Raw genomic sequence first — 20,976 nt, forward strand, 5'->3', positions numbered from 1 at the left:
TTCTTTGACATATTTATCCAATTGGTTATTGATTTCTTCCCGAGATGTGGAAAGTTCTTCAGGTGTAAGTTTGGTGCTTAATTTGTGTTTGAGTTGTTTGACTTCACTTTCCAATTCTTCCAATAGTTTTGACAATTTTTCTACAGAGGCGCCCTCATCTACAGACCCCCGGGACCACGCACACAATTCAGCGAAGAGATCATGGACTTCATCAGCCCGCACGCCCTCGCCTCCTCCGACTACATCCTCCTAGGGGACCTCAACTTCCACCTGGAGAACAACAAGGACCGCAACACCGCCGCCCTGCTGGACAACCTCACCAGCCTCGGACTCAAGCAACTGGTCAACACCCCCACCCACTACGCCGGCCACACGCTTGATCCCGTCTTCTCTTCCAGCAAGCACATCACCTTCAGCCACTCCACCGGACTCCACTGGACCGACCACGGCTGCGTCCACTTCAGCTTCAGAAGAACCACGACCCACCACCACCCGCAACAGGTTCCCCACAGAAGCTGGAGCAAAATCACCGCCGACCAGCTCACCACCTCCCTCAGCCAGAACCCACCCGCCAGCACAACGGACCCCAACGAAGCAGCCCGCAACTTCACGCAGTGGCTGACCGCCTGCGCCGACGACCTTGCACCACTGAAAAACCCTCCCAGCAGACCCAGAAGCATGAAGGCATCCTGGTTCACCGACGAACTCAAGGACTCCAAGAAGTACTGCCGCACCCTCGAGAAAATCTGGCTCCTCGACCAGACCACAGACAACATGACCGCCCTCAAAGACACCACCCGCAAGCACCACCAGCTTATCCGCACCACCAAGAAGAAATCACTGAAGGAACGACTGGACAACAACACCCACGACAGCAAGGAACTCTTCAGCATCGTCAAGGAGTTCTCCAACCCCAGCACCGGCAACAACGACATCACTCCGTCACAAGATCTCTGCGACTCCCTCGCCTCGTTCTTCCACCGCAAGATCGCCGACATCCACAACAACTTCGGCGCACCATCCACGCACCCAACCGTCGAACCAACGCCTCCCACCACCACCCTCCACACCTGGACCACGGTGACCACCGAAGACACAACCCGCACGATGAACACCATGCACTCCGGATCTCCAACCGACCCCTGCCCCCACCACGTCTTCAACAAGGCCGTCTCCACCATCGCACCCCAACTCCGGAACATCATCAACACCTCCTTCAACACCGCCACCTTCCCAGAGAGCTGGAAGCATGCCGAGCTCAGCGCCCTACTGATGAAACCAACAGCGGACCCCACCAACCTCAAAAACTTCTGCCCCATCTCGCTCCTCCCTTTTCCGGCTAAAGCCATCGAGAAGATCGTCAACAGACAGCTTGCCGCCTTCCTCGAGACAAACGGATCCCTCGACCCCTCGCAGTCCGGTTTCAGAGCCAACCACAGCACTGAGACCGCCCTCATCGCAGCCACCGACGACATCCGAGCCCTGCTCGACAACGGGGAAACAGCGGCACTCATCCTCCTGGACCTCTCTGCAGCGTTCGACACTGTCTGCCACCGCACCCTAGTTCAATGCCTCGGCAACATCGGCATCCAAGAGAAGGCACTGGAGTGGATCATCTCGTTCCTCGCCGGAAGAACACAGAGAGTCCGCCTCCCCCCGTTTAGATCCGAGGCCACCGAAGTCATCTGCGGCGTTCCGCAAGGATCATCCCTCAGCCCCACCCTCTTCAACGTCTACATGAGACCTCTTGCAGCCATCGCACGCCAACACAACCTCAACATCATCTCCTACGCCGATGACACCCAGCTGATACTCTCCCTCACCAGAGACCCCGACACCGCCAGAACCAGCCTACACGAAGGGATGAAAGACGTCGCCGAGTGGATGAAAAACAGCCGCCTGAAACTGAACTCAGACAAGACGGAAGTCCTCATCCTGGGACCATCGCCCTCCGCCTGGGACGACTCCTGGTGGCCCCCCGCCCTGGGCACCACACCCAAGCCAACAGACCACGCACGCAACCTGGGCTTCATCCTGGACTCCTCACTCTCGATGACCAGACAAGTCAACGCCGTCTCCTCATCATGCTTTCACACACTTCGCATGCTTCGCAAGATCTTCCGATGGATCCCGACCGAAACCAGGAAGACGGTCACCCAGGCACTCGTCACCAGCCGACTGGACTACGGAAACACCCTCTACGCCGGAACCACAGCCAAGCTACAGAAAAGACTCCAACGCATCCAGAACGCCTCCGCCCGACTCATCCTGGACATCCCCCGACGCAGCCACATGTCCGGCCACCTGAGAGACCTGCACTGGCTCCCCGTCAACAAGAGGATCACGTTCCGACTCCTCACCCACGCACACAAATCTCTCCACGACCTGGGCCCCAAGTACCTCAACGACCGCCTGACCTTCTACACGCCCACCCGCCAGCTACGGTCTACCAGCCTCGCCCTCGCCGCCGTACCACGCATCCGAAGAGCCACCGCCGGAGGCAGATCCTTCTCCTACCTGGCGGCCAAGACATAGAACTCCCTCCCCATCCACCTTCGGCTGACCCAGGACCATCCCGCCTTCAGGAGACATCTCAAGACCTGGCTGTTCGAGCAGTAGCGGACCCTCCCCCCCCAAGCGCCTTGAGACCCTTCCGGGTGAGTAGCGCGCTATACAAATGTTATGATTGATTGATTGATTGATACAATTAGTAGTATTAAGTCTAGGGAACATTTATTTAATATTCCATACCACTTTTCGGTGAAACGAGGATTGTTCTTGCACATGGTGGATTTCAAGGGGATTCGCAAACCACGGGGAATACGTTGGACACGATGGTATCTGATTAATGTTGAGGCATGTAGCCTTTGGTTGATCTCTCTTTTGGCTGTAAATAGCAATTGTCGGATATTGGCTTGAGCAGAACCAGTGCTGGATTGAATATATTCTGGCTCCTGTATCAGCGAATAAATGGGATCGGTGTCATCAGTATTAAATTCAAAAGTATCCGCTTTGTTGCTAGTTAAACTGGAGATATCAGCATAGGACATGGTGAGAGGGTGCCAAGCGGTGATGAGCCAGAGGAAAATGCAAAGAAATGTTGTGGTGACCGCTGCACTCCAAAGTAAACGATGTGCACCAAAATTCAAAATGTAACAATTTTATAGGTGCTCCGGGAGATCACCTTTGGTTCCAAGGGTGCGAGAATGAGTAAATATTCAACTGTACTTCATATGTTAGCAATGTAGTTTTTAATTGATATAATCCAAATGGTGATCAAAACAGTCTCATTTTTGCATATTTCATCATATGTTAATGGCGTTTTGATGTAGACGATTTAATTGAAGGTTTTACATCAATTAGTACTCCAATATACAATTCCATGATAGGATAAAACCCTGATGCATTTCGTGCTAGTCAGCACTTCTTCAGGGGGAATCTGTGTAACAATAAGAAAAAGAAAGCTGATAGCTAGGAGCTGCATTAAGTCAAAAGACTGGGTGAAGGAAGTGCTCATAGCAGTCTATTAACAGGTGCCCGTGAACTTACGGGTGTTCATAAAAATAATATACACCCATAGCTTTGAGAAAACGTCAAGATTATGGAGTCTTGTTAAAATGCATGCAAAGCCATGCTGTGATCGTAGCATCCAAAAATACCCCAACTTAAGAAAATAACAAAGTAAAGACGGTGGAGAAAGTGGTTATAGAAATGAGGTAACAGGGTGAGAGCCTCTATTTATGTGCCGAAGGGGTGCGGGATATTATGGAAAGATGGCAGATAAGTGAATTGTGCCGTACATGCAATTTAATCGGTGCCGATAAGTCCCAGCCCGAAAGTTAGAAAACGGAGACGGTATAGTACCGCTTACCAGGCATGGAGTAGATCAGTTGCGATAGGAAAGGTAGATAGGTCCGGTTCGACCGAACGGCAAACCGGAAGACGCCGAGCATGGGCACATGCTCCTATTTAGAAAGTGAATTTGTGAACATAAAAATGGGACTACGCGGTGGAAATTAGATTGGAAGGTAGCTAAGAGTGATATAAGTTAGAAACGGATGTAAATCAAAGAAAGGATAGTGTTAAAGGGAACAGAGACAGACCTGGAAAGAAATGCGAACATGTATATATATAATTAGATGTGGATCAAAATATATATATAAAAGGGTGCAAAGGATCAAGGTGAATAAGAGAAAGCTAGCTTTTGACATAGCTGGACCTTTTGGGATTCTACAGAGTTCGCCCAAGTATGCTCTTGTATTGGTGGACTACATGTCCAAATGTACTGAGGTGAAATTATTTAGTTATGTCATTTCGAGAGTGATTGTAAACTTCTTTTGGGAGTTGTTTATCAGAGAAAGGTTTCCTTAGGAATTAGTGACGGACAATGGCATCCAATTAGTGTCCAAAGAAATAAGTGATTTCCTCAAGTCTAATCGCATCAAACATGTGAGAAGCTCTTTATATCAGACCCGCAGTAATGGCCTTGTGGAGAAAGTGAATCATATAATCAAGGATCAACTTCAGCTAGCATTAATCTCTGGGCTAGATTGGGAGAAATGTATCCAGGATATGTTGTGGGCCATAAGACAGACTCTGCATATTAGTACAGGGATGTCTCCATTTTCTTTACTTAGAGGCAGAGTTGCATGTACCCAGTTGAACAGAGAGTGGATAGGGAGAAAGACCCTTGACGGCGAGACGGTGGGAAGTGTGTTGGATGTGGGTGGGCGTGTTCAGGAAAAGTATAAGAGTGATGTCAGTCACAACCGAGAGGTTGAAGTGTGTGTTGGTGATTTGGTGAGAGTTCTTATTCCTCAGCATGTGAGAAGTTCATTCTAGATTTTCATCTCTCATTTTAGTGAGAGAAGTAAAGGATCGTGTGGTGGTCGTGGACAATGGCAAGGTGTGGAACAACAGTATGGTTGTTGTGGTTCCAGGTCCACAGACTAGTTTTGTCTGTGAAAAAATGGGAGCTGATTTGTCGAAAAAAGGGACAGCATAATACAAGCTTTGGTGAAAGTCACTTCACCTCTGCGAGAAAGAAATATGTACCAAAAAGATATAGTGAATTTGGCATGTACAAATTAGTACCCAGTTTACATGCTAAAGATGGTCTCTGTGCATTCATTTGGATCTTTCATGTTGAAATTCTGTATTGTATAACTTCATAGTTTGTTTTCCGTTAGGCATAGTGTATATCATACATTAGATTTCTGTTTGTTCTGTGTCCTTTTCTTTTGCAGGTTTTCCCCGGTCGTGTTCTTCATTTCTATTAAAGTGTTAGTTGTATTTTGTTATTGCTTTATCATTTTGTAAGAGAAGGCGATGTGTGGAGTTCGTATTATGCATTTCAGTCTTCACTGCTGGAATGCAGGGAGTGTGGAATGTAAGGGTGGATTCTGAGGTTAGCAGTTTCTGTTGGCTCTCGGTGTTGTTGGTTTATTTCACTGTGTTCTGACAGTGCAGTCTCCACTGTAGACACCCGCTTGTTCAAAGAGCCCACTTCTCATTCTGAAACAAATATGCTTATAATGTCTTCCATTGTAGTTTCCAGAGAGGTCTGGTTCTGGTGTAAAGGGTGTGTTTCATACCTTGCAAGTCTTTTAAGGTTTTAAAGTTGCCATAATCTTGGGGTAAGCCTTGAAGTGCAGTCCCCCAACTTGCTGGTTGATTCACATTGTCACCAAAGGCAATCCAAAAATGTGAGTCTTCGGTGTGAAGAAGACCTCTTTGAGCAGGGCATCACGTTTATTATTTTTGGCGGGGCATTGTGGCTGTAAAACTATGGCAGTGCTTTATCACCGAAGCTACAGGCCTGCAGTCAAGTCCTGGGGAAACTCAAGACCTAACACAGTTACACCTAACGCCTTTAAGGAGGCCTCTTCTCCCAAAACTTTGTTGCCAATCTGCAGTTATCCTGCAGACTCCCCAGCATCCAGTCTCAAACGGAAAGTGCCGGCACCTTCGTGAAATGCTGGGTTCCATCATTTTTATTGGTGCATAGGTGGGTTCAGAAGATTGTCCTGTGCCACTATCTTGCCCGGCATTCAAGTCAACATGGTGCTTGGGCTCCTAGCAGTGCTGAGATCCCAACAAGCCTCTTGGCCGTGCCCCCATAGTCCATACTCCCGTCTGTTACTACTACGAGTAGCCAACCAACTCCAGCTCCGGGTTCATGTCTACTGTTAGATCTGTTGCAGAGCATCGACAGCCGTGGCTATCTCGGACCGTGCCAAGCTTTGCTTCCCAGCGCAGTCAGATTTGGCTTTTGAATAACTTAGTGGACTAATACACCCAACTGGAAAGGTCTTGCATATTAATTAACACTTTTTATCAAAGCCAAGACCAGACACATGAGTAATCAATAGAAGTGCTGTACCTAGTAACTTGCAATTAATTTCCACTTTAATAAATTATGTCTAAACCTGCATCAAACACACATTTATAGTGGATATGATGAAAAGCTGACTGGATTTACCATAAGATGACTTGACTAAATTAAGGCTTATGATGCAGTTCTTAACCATGCAGATATTGTTCATTTATATTAAAAGTTGAAGTTGAAAGTAATGACAGAGAAATTATATGCACTAGATGGAACTTTGAAGTACTAAAAAATAGTATTCATTAAATGGAAAAGGAATAGGTAATCTCAACAGAGCCAATTAAGTGTTTTAAATAGTGATAAGGTCCAGGAAAATGCCAGTCGAACACACTCTAAATGCAAACATATTTTAAGACTATGTTAAACTGAACCTGAGATTTGGTTCGGAGAATGAGGTTTAGAAGTTAATTCCTCACAATAGTGTGTTTTAGGGATTTATTAATATTTACTTGGACCATAGCTGTGAGTAACAATGTTTGGGTAAAGGTATTGCTTCAGCATATTACGGATGTCTTTTATTACAAAACATAAAGCAATAGTCCCTTTTTCCTTCCTTACAGTAGAGCCTAAGACACCGTTGCTATGACATCCTTGTAGTAGACATTAGTACACTGGACTGAAACTGGGTGGAAATGAATGAGGGAATGTTAAGTGGGAGAGTCCAGGGTAAAATGGCACAGGTTTAAGGTGAAAGGCCAGGTCGTTAGTTCAGCCAGGTATTTCACATCATCCTACTCTGACTAACCGAGTGGCAGCTCCTGTTCTGATCCTGTAAGACAGCATTTATGAGTGCCGCCCTACATTGGGGGACATGCAGCCATCCAGTTTACACATGCACATTGCACCATCCCCCCAAAAAAGATCTTATGCTTAACAAATTCCCAACATAATCTGTCCCACCAATTTAGACTTCAAATGCCAAATGTGAAACTCAATACCCAACTAAAGCAGGTTATATACTGTTCTGACGCAGATATTAAAACCTACTGCTTTTAGAAAAACTAATTTTGCCATTTATCTGTTCCTTTTCAGGCAATGATTCCCTTATAAACTCAGCATTGATAACTGTCCTACGTCAAGAGATTGACCGATTTAATCAGTTGCTGACTGTGGTGCATCAGTCATTGCGCTCCCTGCAGCAGGCGATACGTGGGGAGATCCTTCTGACCAAGGGCTTGGAAGAAGTCTACAATTCGCTAGTCAATTTGAAGGTTCCACCATTTTGGCAGGTAAAATATTTCTAGATATTAAATAATCTTTGGACCTTATTTTGTTCTTTGTGCAGGTATTCATTTTGTTTAGGTTGCTTTACTCTAGAGAACTAGATGTTTATGTCAGGCCAATTTCCGAGGCTTATGGCAATGCAGGGTCTGTATAGCTCTCTAAATGAGGGGACATGCAGGCTATCTAGTAATCAGTATTTTGAGGTATGGTGAAAGGGGGCAACAGCCCATGAGAACACAGCATTCAATGTGGGCCACACACGACTTTGAATCAGGCAACTAACTAGTTAAATCAGTACTGGACTACCGGAATAACTGGTCAGAAAACAGAGCAACATCAAATGGACTAAATAATACCAGGCGGTGTAAAGAAGAGTGTGTCCCTCAAGGCCTAGCTACCATGTTCTCAAGTACACATTCACGGTCCACCTCTTGGGAGCCCCGTCTCTCTCATTAGTGCGGAGGCTTAATGAGCGCAGCATATAATTGCATTTATTGGTGTTAGAGAAAGTCACATTTGTGGCAGCCCACCACTGTCTCACACTGAGGCCTCCATTGGGCTCAAATGGTTGTGGGGAAGTTAAAGGTGCAAGATTGCTTCAGACTGGCTAAGCACTTCCATGCTAGACAAAGGAAGAAGCATCAGAAGGCAAGCAGAAGTTCTTCTTGGCAAAAAATTCCACTCTAGTAAATGATTAATTATCACACTCACCCTTAGTTCTGAAATATATGTTCTATTTTAAATTTGAACCAAAAGTTCATTGTATTTATTTGGGTTATGTGGAGAAAATCCAAAGAAGAACCTCTCAAGAAGATAGAAGAACTGTAAACATAACATGAGAGGGTGCAGTTGATACACAACATTAAAACAAAATCTATTCTTGAAAGCAAATATAGAAGTACACAGTAAATACATCAAAGTGAAATTGTGTAATAAACCTATTAATAGAGATAACCAGTCTCGTCGGCCTTATAACTTTGAAACCCCCACATTCAAAGACAGGTTTGATGAATATGTTTTCCTAACCTCTCCTGTAGCGAACCAGTGTGTTGTTTGCAGTAAAACTGCTCAGTCTATCGGAGCAGAACGGATGACTTAACCCCTTGCACGCGTCGTTAAGGAGTTGATATGACATTAAATATCGCACATACAGTGAAATGGGGGTTTGGATACAGGGGCACATGTGCATCTTTTCTGCCCAAAAAGTATATTATAAACAGTGCCAAGTGTCGCGTGAGGGTGGGGGCCCGGGAATTAAAATTAAAATAAAAAATAAAACTTACCGGACAGCTGGTACGCACCACCTCTGCTCCCCTTGGCGCCTTCACGAACGGCACTGGAGTGGCAACCCCTCTTAGCCAATCCTGGTGCTGGAGCAGCGCCAGGATTGACTTAGAGCAGGGTGACTCACCCCCTGCCTGCCCATTAGGAGACCGAGGTTTGAGCCTTTGCTCGACCCTCGTTCTCCTAATGGGCATGTGCCAGCCAGAGCAGACTCTAGTGTGCATGACTGGGCATGGGGGGAAAATTTTCCGACCTTCACCAGTCATGCGCACTTGTGCTGCTGCTGCCCCTGGTCTGACGGTCATGTCGGTCAACATGGCGCCGGACCGCCCACCCCCTTCAGACTCTGAGGGGGGTGGGCGCTCCGACGTCGTGCTGACTGACATGATTGTCAGTTCTCCCTCGGCGTCTTTGAACTTAAAGTAAACTGGTCCGTTTGCTAAAGTTCAAAGACGCTGAGGGAGCTGCAGGTGCGGGCAGGGGGGGCAATGCCCCAACGCCCCAATGGACGCACCACCACTGCTGTATGACCCCGGTAGTTGCGTATCCCTTTCTGCCTTGGGAATCATGACTACCAGTGCCTCATTCATGGAGGACGGGAGGGTACTGTTTGGAAACGCCTCATTATATACCTCCAGAAGAGATCCTCTGCCAGGGGTGCAAATTTCTTGTAGAATTCGGCCGGAAGGCCATCACCTCTCGGGATTTTCGCAGACTTCAGGGACTTTATACTCTCTAATATATCCTCTTTCGAAATCGGGTCATCCAATAATTGGCTGACCTCTCTATCTAACCGGGGTAAGTTCAGTGTAGCGAGGAATTTCCCCACTTCTTCCATAGCAGACATATACTCCAGCCAAATGATAAGCTAGTGTGTCTAAGATTTTTTTCTGAGTGTACACCAAGCTCCCATCAGCGGACCTCATCTGGACAATGGGAGCCACTGGTTTCTCATCACTGACCAATCTGGCAAGTAACGCCCCGGAACGATCACCCTCCATGATTAACCGCTGTCGATCTGTAGTATAATGGAATTTTTCAAGCCTACATATCGCCGCCAACAGCTTCTCCTGAGTCCACCACCACAAATTCACACAACCGGGGTCCACGTGTTTGCACCGCTTCAACTTGGCTAAGTTCTTTTCTAAAACTTTGATGTCCCTCTGGAGTTTTTGCTTGACCCTATAAGTTGTACTGATGCAAAACCCATGGACGACTACCTTCATTGCCTCCCATTCCACACCCCTTGATTATGGCGAACCCCAGTTCATTGCGAAATAGTGACAGATCTCTTCTTCCCGCTTCACGGCAAAGGGTGGGTCAGTGAGTGCCTCTATTGACAGTCGCCACATGGGAACTGACGCCCTGGGTCTACCAGTGCTTAAATTTAAGAGCAAAGGGGAGTGATCTGAGATATATTGCAGTAGATATATTATCTCTGCGATCCTAGACATCAACGACAAAAAGTATTGGTCCAACCTACTGGATGTATTAGTCGCAGGGTTGTAACAGGAAAACGTCCTGCTGTGAGGGTGCCTGACCCTCCATGCGTCCACCAACCCCATTTCCCTCATAATGTCCACTAAGGCCCAAGTCATGCGCGGTTTGGTACCCATCCTGGGAGGTTGGCGGTCTAGCATCCCATCCATTACACAATTGACATCCCCAAAGAGGAGTATGTCCTCTCCTAGGTAAGATGTCGTTGCAGCCATTAAAAAAAAATTGTACGTCCAAATTGGGGGCAACTACATTCATAAGACAGATCTCATCTCCTTCAAGCCTACCATGTAGGATCACATAGCGCCCCTCCGGGTCAAGCACGTGATGTATATGTCGGAAGGGAAACCCCGGACCCACCCAAATTAGCACCCCATGCAAATCCCGAGTATGAGGTGGCATAGAGCTGTTCCTGCCATCTGCCGCGAATATATGGTAACGCGTGACCCCAAACTTGTCTCTCCTGCAAGCCCGTTACACCAATTTTATACCACCTCAGTTAGGCTTGCACCTTTCTACGCTTTTCCAGCATTGCCATCCCTCGTACATTCCAAGTAAGTAGTTTTGTTAGAGAGGGAGCCATAAGATCATACAATTGGTATCACTTTTCTGTTCCCATCCCGGCATATCAGTATTGCGTTGAGCGCACTTTAGAAAATTACCACCCAGACATGGATCCCTTAAACACCCTTGAAACCCAGAAAGAACAAATTAAACAGGCTGAACACCCTCAACTCCCACCCACCCGCTGGGCAGTGTAACAGGACTATCCCTCCCACCATCGTAATTGGACAGGATCTACGAGATATGTGCTGTGCCAGTGGCTGGCCTCCAGCTCCACAAACGGGTCCCAGCCACTATTGAGAGGTGTGTCCCCTCCCTTCCCCGGCATATGCATACAATGTATTTTTTCATCCATTACCCAAAAGGAAAATAGGAAAGAACAAAGCATTTGTATAAATTCTCTGTACAGTCACTTATCTGAGTGTTCAGAACCCCGAACCAGCTCTCCAAGATCTCCCTCGAATCTCAATCAACATTAGTTTCCTGGATTACCTCCGACGAGGTTAGGTCAAAGTTCGGCTATCCATCCACCACCTGTAGGGTACCATCCTCACTCACTTGAACCCTTCCAGAGTTATTTGAGTCTTTGTGTCCTGTTCCTTCGGACGGTCTACGCTCTCTCCCCGGCATGTCCGTGAATGATCTTGAGTTGGGCTGCAGTCTCCGTCGGGCCTCATAGCTCCCATCCAGTCTGAAGCCTCCTCAGCTGATCCAAAGAAGAGACCTGCCCTTATGTTCGACTCGGAGCTTTGCTGGGTAGAGAATGCTATATTTCATCCGGGCCTCCCTCATGCGCTTCTTGACCGCCAAGAAGGTGTGTCGCTGATCCTGAACTCTTTGGTGTAGTCTGGGAAGATCGCAGTGTGATGCCCCTCATAGTGCAGGTTGGATCTGGCACGAGTGGATTGCAGGAGCATATCACGATCTCTATAGTTAAAGAATCGGGCGATGATGGTCCTCGGTGGAGCCCCCGGACTTGGGGGAGGGGCCAATGCTCTGTGTGCCCTCTCGATGTTGAAGAACTTGGATGGTTTGCCTGGCGCCAACACTTTGGTTATCCAGTCCTCCAGGAACAGCTCCGCCCCTCCACCCGTTCCAGGAATCCCACGAATCGTAGGTTGTTTCTCCGCTAGTGCCCTTCCTGATCCTCAGCTCATTCATCCAACTTAATCGTCTACCTCTGAAGCTCCTTAACTGTCTCTCGCAGGGACTTAACCTCCGTCTGGAGCACATCCACGTTGTGTTCTGTCGTGAGGACCTTGTCCGAGACCTTACGTAGGTTGCATCCGAGGAGGTTGACATCGATCACCACTGCATCGATCCTGGTCACCATCTCTTCATTTCATTCAAGGAGAGATCTCTTTGTTCCTCCCCTCGCGCCATCCCGACACCATCTTCGTCTCGTGCATCCCTTTGATTAGGGGCATGGTGGAGAGGTTGCGCATAATTTGATATTTTATTAGATTGCGCTCTGGTGCCTTTATCTTTACCCATATTTAGCAATGACGTTGCACCTCATTTGGGCTGGTCAATCCACACCAAAATATTCCACACGCACACTCTTCCCAGGCCTCGTGCGTCCTAAATTACAGCCCGCACCTGGTGGTATCTCTGATCTAAGCTGCATTCACCCTCCAATGGTCCAGTCTCTATCACTCTGCTGGATTGGGAAAAAAGGCAAGCGATATCCTTGTTGTTCCTCCCCTCCAGATAACAGCCAGCCTCGTTGGCAGGGCCTACTGTTATATCTTCCGTCGTATCCGGCCTCGGGGGGTCAATAATGCGAACACCGAAGGTGGCCCCTCACCGCAGCCCGATCATGCCCCAGCAGGGAGTGACTCTTCCCACTTGATCTTTCAGTACGTCTCTCAGCCACCAGGATCAAAGAGGCCGGGTGCAACCACCCTCCAGAGCAGTGCCTCTGGTACCCTCACTGAGAACCTTTTCAAGGCCTGGGCATCAACATCCCCCCAGGTCCAGCCGTTGAAGCAGGTGTATTTCAGTGGACGTCTGCCCCACTACTAAAGGCCTGTTGCACTCTGGGGGCCATCTGTGCTTTTATTACCATCCCCCGCATTTGCGGCCCAACGGGTGTGAGCTACGACGGGAAGGCTCCTCAAGCATATCTCTCCCCTGTCTAGGGACCTCTACACCTGCCTCGGTATGTTCCTTGGCTGGCAATCTCCAGGGATCCAGATAGTCACCCCATCCAGGACTGGGTCCCCTGTGCTCCCTCCACTCGACTGTCCCATAGGGGGGCTCACCCTGCCAGCGCGGGTCCAGGTCGCCGCAGCGTCACCACCCCACAGCCTTAGATCCATGGCGGTGCCTGGGTCCGCACCTACTTTAGCGGGACCGCTGATCTGCAAATCCTAAGAGCCCCAACTCCTACACTTGCGGTGATGCCTCTCCAGACGACAGGATTCCCACCAAAGCAAGCTGCTGGTCGCAGCCTCCAAGGAACCCCAGCGGCTCCTCCGTTCCTTCCAAGATGGCTGCCCCGTCACAGGGTGGCCCAACTTTCGGCGTTTCGTACGCCTGATCTACTGTACCCTGGTGCTTGATTTGTACTGGGGAACACTTCAAATCAAGCCAATGTGTGGGATGAGGTTGGTGCTTCAAAAACACCGCAGGATAATAATGGATGCTACCACGTTGGAACGGATCTCCGAGACAGACGTCTTACTGCCATCTTGCCGGCCACGCCCCGCCTCCCTGAACCATTGTTGTTGTAATATTGTTTACTGGCCCCAGGTTCTGGGGAACAGGGCTGCTCCAGTTTGTTTAAACCTGACCTGTGAAGTGCCTAGAAGCGGCCTAACTGTAGACACAAGGGCCTAAGACCGAAAGCGAGCTGCATCTCTACCTCGACCCACGGGATGTCTGATCAGCTAAGCTGTGACTCACTAAGCAGCCCCAGTGAAGGAACAGCCAGTAAAGACCTGCGAGCCGCTATATTCTTTTAAATACATGTTTTAGGCTGGTCCTGCATTTTACACCAACACAAGTGAAGTGTCATTTTCATCAGGAGACCAAAGGGAACGCTGGGTGGTAGGAAATTTGTGTCGGCATGGTGATCCCAAACAGAAATGTGAGGAAAATGTGATTTTTTTAGCAAAAGTTGAGGTTTGTCGGGGATTCTGGGTAAGAAAACGCTGGGGGATCCACGCAAGCCTCATCTCCCTGGACTCCCCAGAGGTCTAGTTTTCAGAAATGTCAGGGTTTGGTAGGTTTCCCTACATGGCCGCCGAGCCTGGGAACATAAACGCAGGTGCCCACCCCATTTCAAAACCAGGTCGTTTTGTAGTAGATCATTTTGATGTCTCCACAATACGTTTTGGGCCCCTCCCTGTTACAGGCACTTGACCCACCCCTACAAATGAGGTACCATTTTTATCGGGAGACCTGGGGGAACACTGGGTGGTAAGACATTTGTGTCAACCCAGTGATCCCACAACTTTCCCACACAGAAATGTGAGGCAAATGTAATTTTTCTTAGCAAAATTTGAGGTTTGTAGGGGATTCTGGGTAGGAAAACGCTGGGGCATCCATGCAAGCCACACCTCTCTGGACTCCACTGATTGTCTAGTTTTCATAAATGTCTGGGTTTGATAAATTTCCCTTGATGGCTGCCGAGCCCAGGACCAAAAGCGCAGGGGACTCTCTCGCAAAAACATGTCTTTTTGTGATCAATAATTTTGAAGTTTTCACAGTACGTTTTCGGTCGTTTCCTGTCGCAGGTATATGCCTACTCACACAAGTGAGGTATCATTTTTATCTGGAGACTTGTCAGAAATGCTGGGTGATTGGAATTCTGTGGCTCCCCACAGATTCCAGAACTTTCCATCACAGAAGTGTGAGGAAAATGTGATTTCCTTTGACAAAGTTTGTAAGGGATTCTGGGTAACAGAACCTGGCGAGAGCCAAGGAAGTCATCCCAGCCTAGTTTTAAAAAAAATTCAAGGTTTGCTAGGTTTCCCTAGGTCCCGGCTGAACTAAGGCCCAAATTCCACAGCTAGGCATATTGCAAAAAAAGTATCAGTTTTCTGTGGAAAAATTTGATGTGTACATGTTGGGTTTTGGGCAGTTTTCTGTCACGGGCACTAGGCCTACCCACACAAGTGAGGTACCATTTCTATCAGGAGTTTTAGGAGAATGCTGTGTGGGTGAAAGTTTAGGGCTCCCCACAGATTCCAGAACTTTCCATCACATAAATGTGAGAAAAATTAGTTTTCTTTACAACGTTTGACGTTTGCAAGGGTTTCTGGGTGACAGAACCTGTAGAGAGCCACACAAGTCACCCAATCCTGGATTCCCCTGTGTGTCTGGTTTTCAAAAATGTAAAGGTTTGCTAGGTTTCCCTTGGTGCCGGCTGAGCTAGGGTCCAATATCCACAGCTGGGCACATTGCAAAAACAGGGTCTGCTTTCTGTGGAAAAATGTGATGTGTCCACATTGCGTTTTGGGCCGTTTTCTGTCACGCGCACAAGGCCTACCCATACAAGTGAGATACCATTTTTATCAGGAGACTTAGGACAATGATGGGTGGGTGGAAGTTTATGGCTCCCCATAGATTCCAGAGCTTTTCATCACAGAAATATGAGGAACATGTGTTTTTGTTTTGACAAAGTTTGAGGTCTGCAAGGGACTCTGGGTAACAGAACCTGATGAGAGCCACACAAGGCCTTGGGGAGAGGAGTTAGCCTAACGGCTAAGGCGCTCGACCTCGGACCTGGGGATCTGGGTTCGAGTCTCGGTAACGACGCCAAAACCTCCTGTGATTCTGGGCAAATCACTTAATCTCCCTGTGCCTAAAAATGAAAGTGTGTGTCCTCATGTAAAACGTAACTTGTGCTATGTAAAGCGCTCTGATACCTGATTCGGTTCGGGTCTAGTTCGCGCTATATAAAACTCTACAAAAAAAAAAAATTACAAAAAAAAATGGTATTCCTATCTAAGTATCCCACATGAAGAGGCAAGCATCAAGAAATGTCCATTCAGAATAATTTGTTTAGGAAACACAGAATGAAAAATGAAAACCTGTTTGAATGAACACAAATACAGTATCCACAATAAAAATGAAAAAGCATCACCTGCAGTTCATTTTGAGCAATCAAACCATAGGAGCAGTCTACTCAAGTTGTATGCCCATTTGAATATGCAGAAGAATATTAGCAGGCAATAACTTTAAAATATATAGAAATATAGATAACTGTATCAATTCATTATAAAGTATGATAAAACCCTTCTTTTGAACCTACAAAGCACGGCCTAACCAAGTTGGAAATAAATAACAGTGCAACTAGTAGTGCACATAGAGAAACTGCATATTTCAGTGCATTGTACATTAGGCTCTGCACTGAGTTCTCAGGATGGCGGTTCTACCTTCAGAGAACGCTAGGACATTTACTTTAGAATAAATTGAAACATATGAGTACAACCACAGGGGCTTGAACAAACTGAATTATCCAAGACCGGATAGCTCAGCAGAATGGCCCAATATGGAGTTCGTGTCTTTGCCCTTTGTGGAACTATTATCAGACCATTTTCACTGGGCATAGCATGGCGTTCCACTTGTTCCAATATGTGGGAACTGACCCTACCTTTCTTCACAATAGCAAAGCAAAAGAGATGAGACAAACACATCAAGCATGTGGGTGCCCTACACAAAACCTATTTAGAGCTGTTAATGCCACAACCGCTGAAAAACGAGATGTAGGACAGTCTGGGAAATGATTAGTTTTACCGAGCACAACGGGAGGATATATACCCGAATACGTTTTTCAGTTTTCTATTAAATAAATACATGCAGTGGTTTCAAGCCTTGTAAATGTTTAGTGAAGAAGGAACTCCTTATTCAGTGGTCCAGTTGCAGAAGATCTGTTCTAACTTACACAGGTGTCCTTCCTAGAATGGAGAATTGCCAAGTTTGAGGAGACACCTTCCTGATTTACCACGAGGCACAGTGGGACACTCTCCGTGCTACTGGAGCTTTAGGGGCTTGCTGTTGGGAGCAGCAGTGTCAAGAATCACCAGTACTAGTAACTGTGGAGTAAAAGAGAACAAAGTTAGTCAGAAGGATGCTTATAACATGCAGTTCCTTCAAGCTGGGAGATGATTATCCAAAACTAATTTCAGAACTGTCATTTGGAAGAGTTAGTGAAACTATCACCATGAATACATGCCAAATATATAGTGCTGTAAATTTGGTCAGAAGCCAACCTGTTTGAAGGTTTCCCTCAGTATAAATCCTGCTGTCGTGTCCCAAATCCACAAAACCTCCAGTGAGCTAACCCAACTCTACTAAACTTCACCAGGATCAAACTTTGAACCAATCAACCAAACAGGTAGTGGCACATTATTGTACTGTTTTGACTCCATTTTATTCAAGACCTCTTTATCGCAAGGATTTAGAAGGTTAGTCTAAGACCATGCAATGCTGTCCTTCTTCAGCCTACACTATCCACCATTGAAGAAATTGACACTACACAGCCTGCAACAAGAGAGACCTCCTTAAGTCGGAAACGTGCATCACGGTTGCTCAGAGCTTTTTCGTGATGAACAAGACTCCTCGCCACAATTTCCAGCTCAGCATGTTCAACGTGATATAATTGTACCTTAACAGATACAGCCTGTAGCAGCCTAGCAATAGGACCTAAAAGGCTCCTTACGCGCCCACTCCTATCCTACCAGAGGGACTGATTACAAGTAATCCTAGTTATAAGGGCTGTCAGATGTAATTAACAGGTTTTTTCGAAATGTTGTGACTGAGTTTCAGTGATAAATGTTTTAAAATAATGTTTTAGCTACAACTTTACCTGAAATGGATTGGCAAGGACCATATATGTAGCCTATGAGTAGAGAATGAAATCTAGATGAAGAGGTGATGGTTTTAACTGCCATGAAAAAGGGGAAGTAAATGGTCTGGGTGAAGCATTAGGTAGCGTTGAGATCTTCAGTGCTCTAAGAATAAAGAGGTTTTCAGTGATGCAGGTCTAGAAGAAGCTGAGCAGCAGAATGAGAAGAATTGGGTATGAAAAACAAGATAGTTAACAGAGAATGTGCATTAGATTATTTCCCCAAGAGAGGTTGTGCAGAGTAAAAAAGAGGAGAATGTTGAGAGCAGAGTCTTTGGGGGTGACACATGGAAGCAGTGTAGATTAGCTTTGTAAATATAAGGAGGCACAAAAGATGGAAGGACCTGAGATTCAGAAAGTGGATATGGTGGACATGAGGATGTAGACTCCACAGCGCTGAAGGCGACTTACGTTTTGAGCAGGATGATTGAAGAGGCTAGCATTATGAATGGTAGGGCTAAAGTAGGAGTTGTGCATTAGGACTCCTGTGTTATCTGAATTGTTTCAGACCTACATGGCAGGTAGATACATACATTGTAGGAGGAGCAATATCTGGTGTTTGAAGATGACCCTCTCAAGGAGATGCAAGAAGAATTAGAGGAAGTTACCTGAGCAACTGTTTAATTAGCAGTACATCGTTTGAAATCATTTTTATTTTTTTTTAAACAATTTGGGCAAACCTACAAATATGTTTGCTTATCTTACTGTTAGATATTTTAAAAATTCTAATGTTAAATGAATACACTGCTGTTTGATCACTTGTAAGTGTAAGCTATGACAACTGAATAATGCATGTGCCTTTACTAAAAATAGATATTTAGTTGATGTACTCTTTAGCAAGAAGATTCATTGCACCTGTCTCTCTTGTTTGCAACAGCAACATTCCTATGAGTCCTGCAAGTCACTGGGTTCCTGGGTTGAAGACCTAATTCAGCGGGTGAACTTCTTTTCCACATGGGCCAAACAAGTTATCAACTGTATAAAGCTCAGGTAACAGTTGCAATAATGGTTGCATTTGGTAAAGCCTGGTGATAATAAGTCCTGAGATGCTTGTTAAACTTTTGTTTTGTTGATTTTTGAATAATCAACAATACCAGATGAGCAAAAGTGGAATGCCCCCTAACAACGACTCAAAGACAAACATTTCTAACCTTAAACATTATAGGTTATCACAAGATCCTTACTGTGGAATACTTGGGATTACATTTTATAGTGTTTAAGTGAAGAAACACCTTCTAAGGTTACATTAACCTTTTACCTATCCATTACTAGTATGTACTTTTCTGTGGCCTAACACACTCAACACTAACCAGTTGTTCTGCCTCTATCATACTCCTCCCAAATGCAATAATTAGATTCCCGAATCACTCAAAGTCATTTCGAATTCATACATTTTCATTTACCACCCTAGCACTCCTCTCAGATAGGCGCCATCAGTGCTTCAGTTGTTTCATGGTCCAAGAAGCAATACTCCATATCCCCCAAGTTCACAGTCCTGCCTGCAATGTTTTCTCCTCCTCTTGCTCATATCTGAGGTATGGTCTTAGAAGATATATATGTTGTTCTGGTAATGATCCACTAGACTTTTTTCATTCACTACCAATATAATTCACTCAGTACCTCTTGCATATGTGACTCTCAATATTAGACTCTGTACCCCCTCCATCCCCCCCTTTTGCCTGACTAGCACTGGTCAACTTGCTATAGATCCTGATCTATAGCAAGACCTAAAACACTGGACATTCATTGACGAATAAAGCCAGTTGGGTCAACACCTTCTGCAGTAGTTTAAATTACTACGACTTTTGTTCATACTGAATCAGATTTTACAAATACTCCATAAGTTACAAGGGCTTTCTTGTTTTTTGCCAAATTATTCAGCATCTTGCTGGATGTGAATTGCTTTAGAAAATCTGTAGTTAACTATAAATGAATTAACATTTTCTTTAAATTATTTTGAGTCTTTTGGAACTTATGCACATGTTGAATTGTTGACAACGTTTACTTTTCTGTGGTGGTACATTCTCCCACTAACTCTACAACTTCTCTTTGAATTTATCACTACTGTTTTGCAATCTTTATATTAAAGATTACATTATTGCCAAGGCGTCCACAATGGGATCAGTTGATGGTGAGTTGCTAGTCCTTCGAGTAGTAAAATCAAAACTGGTCATTTAGGACACTATATACTAGAGTATCATAGACTAACATTATTCACGGGAAAAAGTGAGTGTCCGTGATGATCTACGCATACCACACATCCACAAGCAACCCTTTGCCATTAAGATTGGTTTTCACTGCTGGCGCTGCAGATACACTCCCGCCTCTTTTTTACATGTAGCATGGGACTGTCTCAAAGTTGCTGAATTCTGGTCACATATTTTCACCTCAGTGAATCAAATTCTTGGCACGACAAATGCACCATCCCCCATCCTAGGCCTGTTAGGCTATGTAAAGCATACTCCGCCTAAGCAGCGTAAACTACATGCACTCCTTTTATTGTTCGCTAAACAGCAAATTGCAGTTCACTGGGGCAGGAAAAGGGTTCCCTCCATTAAGGGGTGGCTTGCTGATGTTACATACGGTCACACACAGCTAAACACATTCTGGGAGCTTATGCCCTCTACTTCTAGGCCTCGAACCATTTGGGAGCCATTCCTGACCTGGGCGCAGAAACAACAAGAAGCTACTGAAGGGGCACGCGCGGGTGAAACCCAGATTGAGGCACTGCTGTGATGGGATGTAGATTGCTAATTGCTTTTGAGTCTGCTCCATCTCCTAACCCTCTGTGAATGTGGAGTTACTAGTAAGAGTTGGAGATGTTTAGAACCCTCTATGTGGTATTATGTATTGAGAACTTAATTTGTTCATTTATTTCTGCTGCTGCTGCTTACAGTTCTGTGGTTATACGATGAATAGACATTTCTTCATTGGATGTGGACAAGTGCGGTAGGCATTATAACAGATGTATTATGTACTGTATGGACTGTGACCATTTCAACTCCTGTATAGCTTTAATATTATGCTGGCCTGTTGTGTTGTAACATGACCTTTTCTTGAAAATGTCAATAAAAAAAAATAAAAGAAATAAGATTGGTTTTCAACTTGTCATTGGCCCAATATTATTTAACAACCTACAAGTCATAGGTCTATTGGTGATCCT

At 45.9% G+C, this 20,976-nt stretch overlaps 1 protein-coding gene across 1 annotated transcript in view; it reads left to right on the forward strand.

Annotated features, from left to right (window-relative positions):
• The window catches only part of DNAH14 (dynein axonemal heavy chain 14), a 1,144,348-nt gene that overhangs the window by 1,057,614 nt on the left and 65,758 nt on the right, over positions 1-20,976 (forward strand). The window contains exons 82-83 of the mRNA XM_078647362.1: positions 7,421-7,617; positions 18,691-18,803. Of these exons, the coding sequence (XP_078503488.1) occupies positions 7,421-7,617; positions 18,691-18,803 (310 nt within the window). The remainder of the gene's footprint in view (positions 1-7,420; positions 7,618-18,690; positions 18,804-20,976) is intronic.

The sequence above is a fragment of the Lissotriton helveticus genome, chromosome 6 (assembly GCF_964261635.1).
Source record: "Lissotriton helveticus chromosome 6, aLisHel1.1, whole genome shotgun sequence".
Taxonomy (NCBI): Eukaryota; Metazoa; Chordata; class Amphibia; order Caudata; family Salamandridae; genus Lissotriton; species Lissotriton helveticus.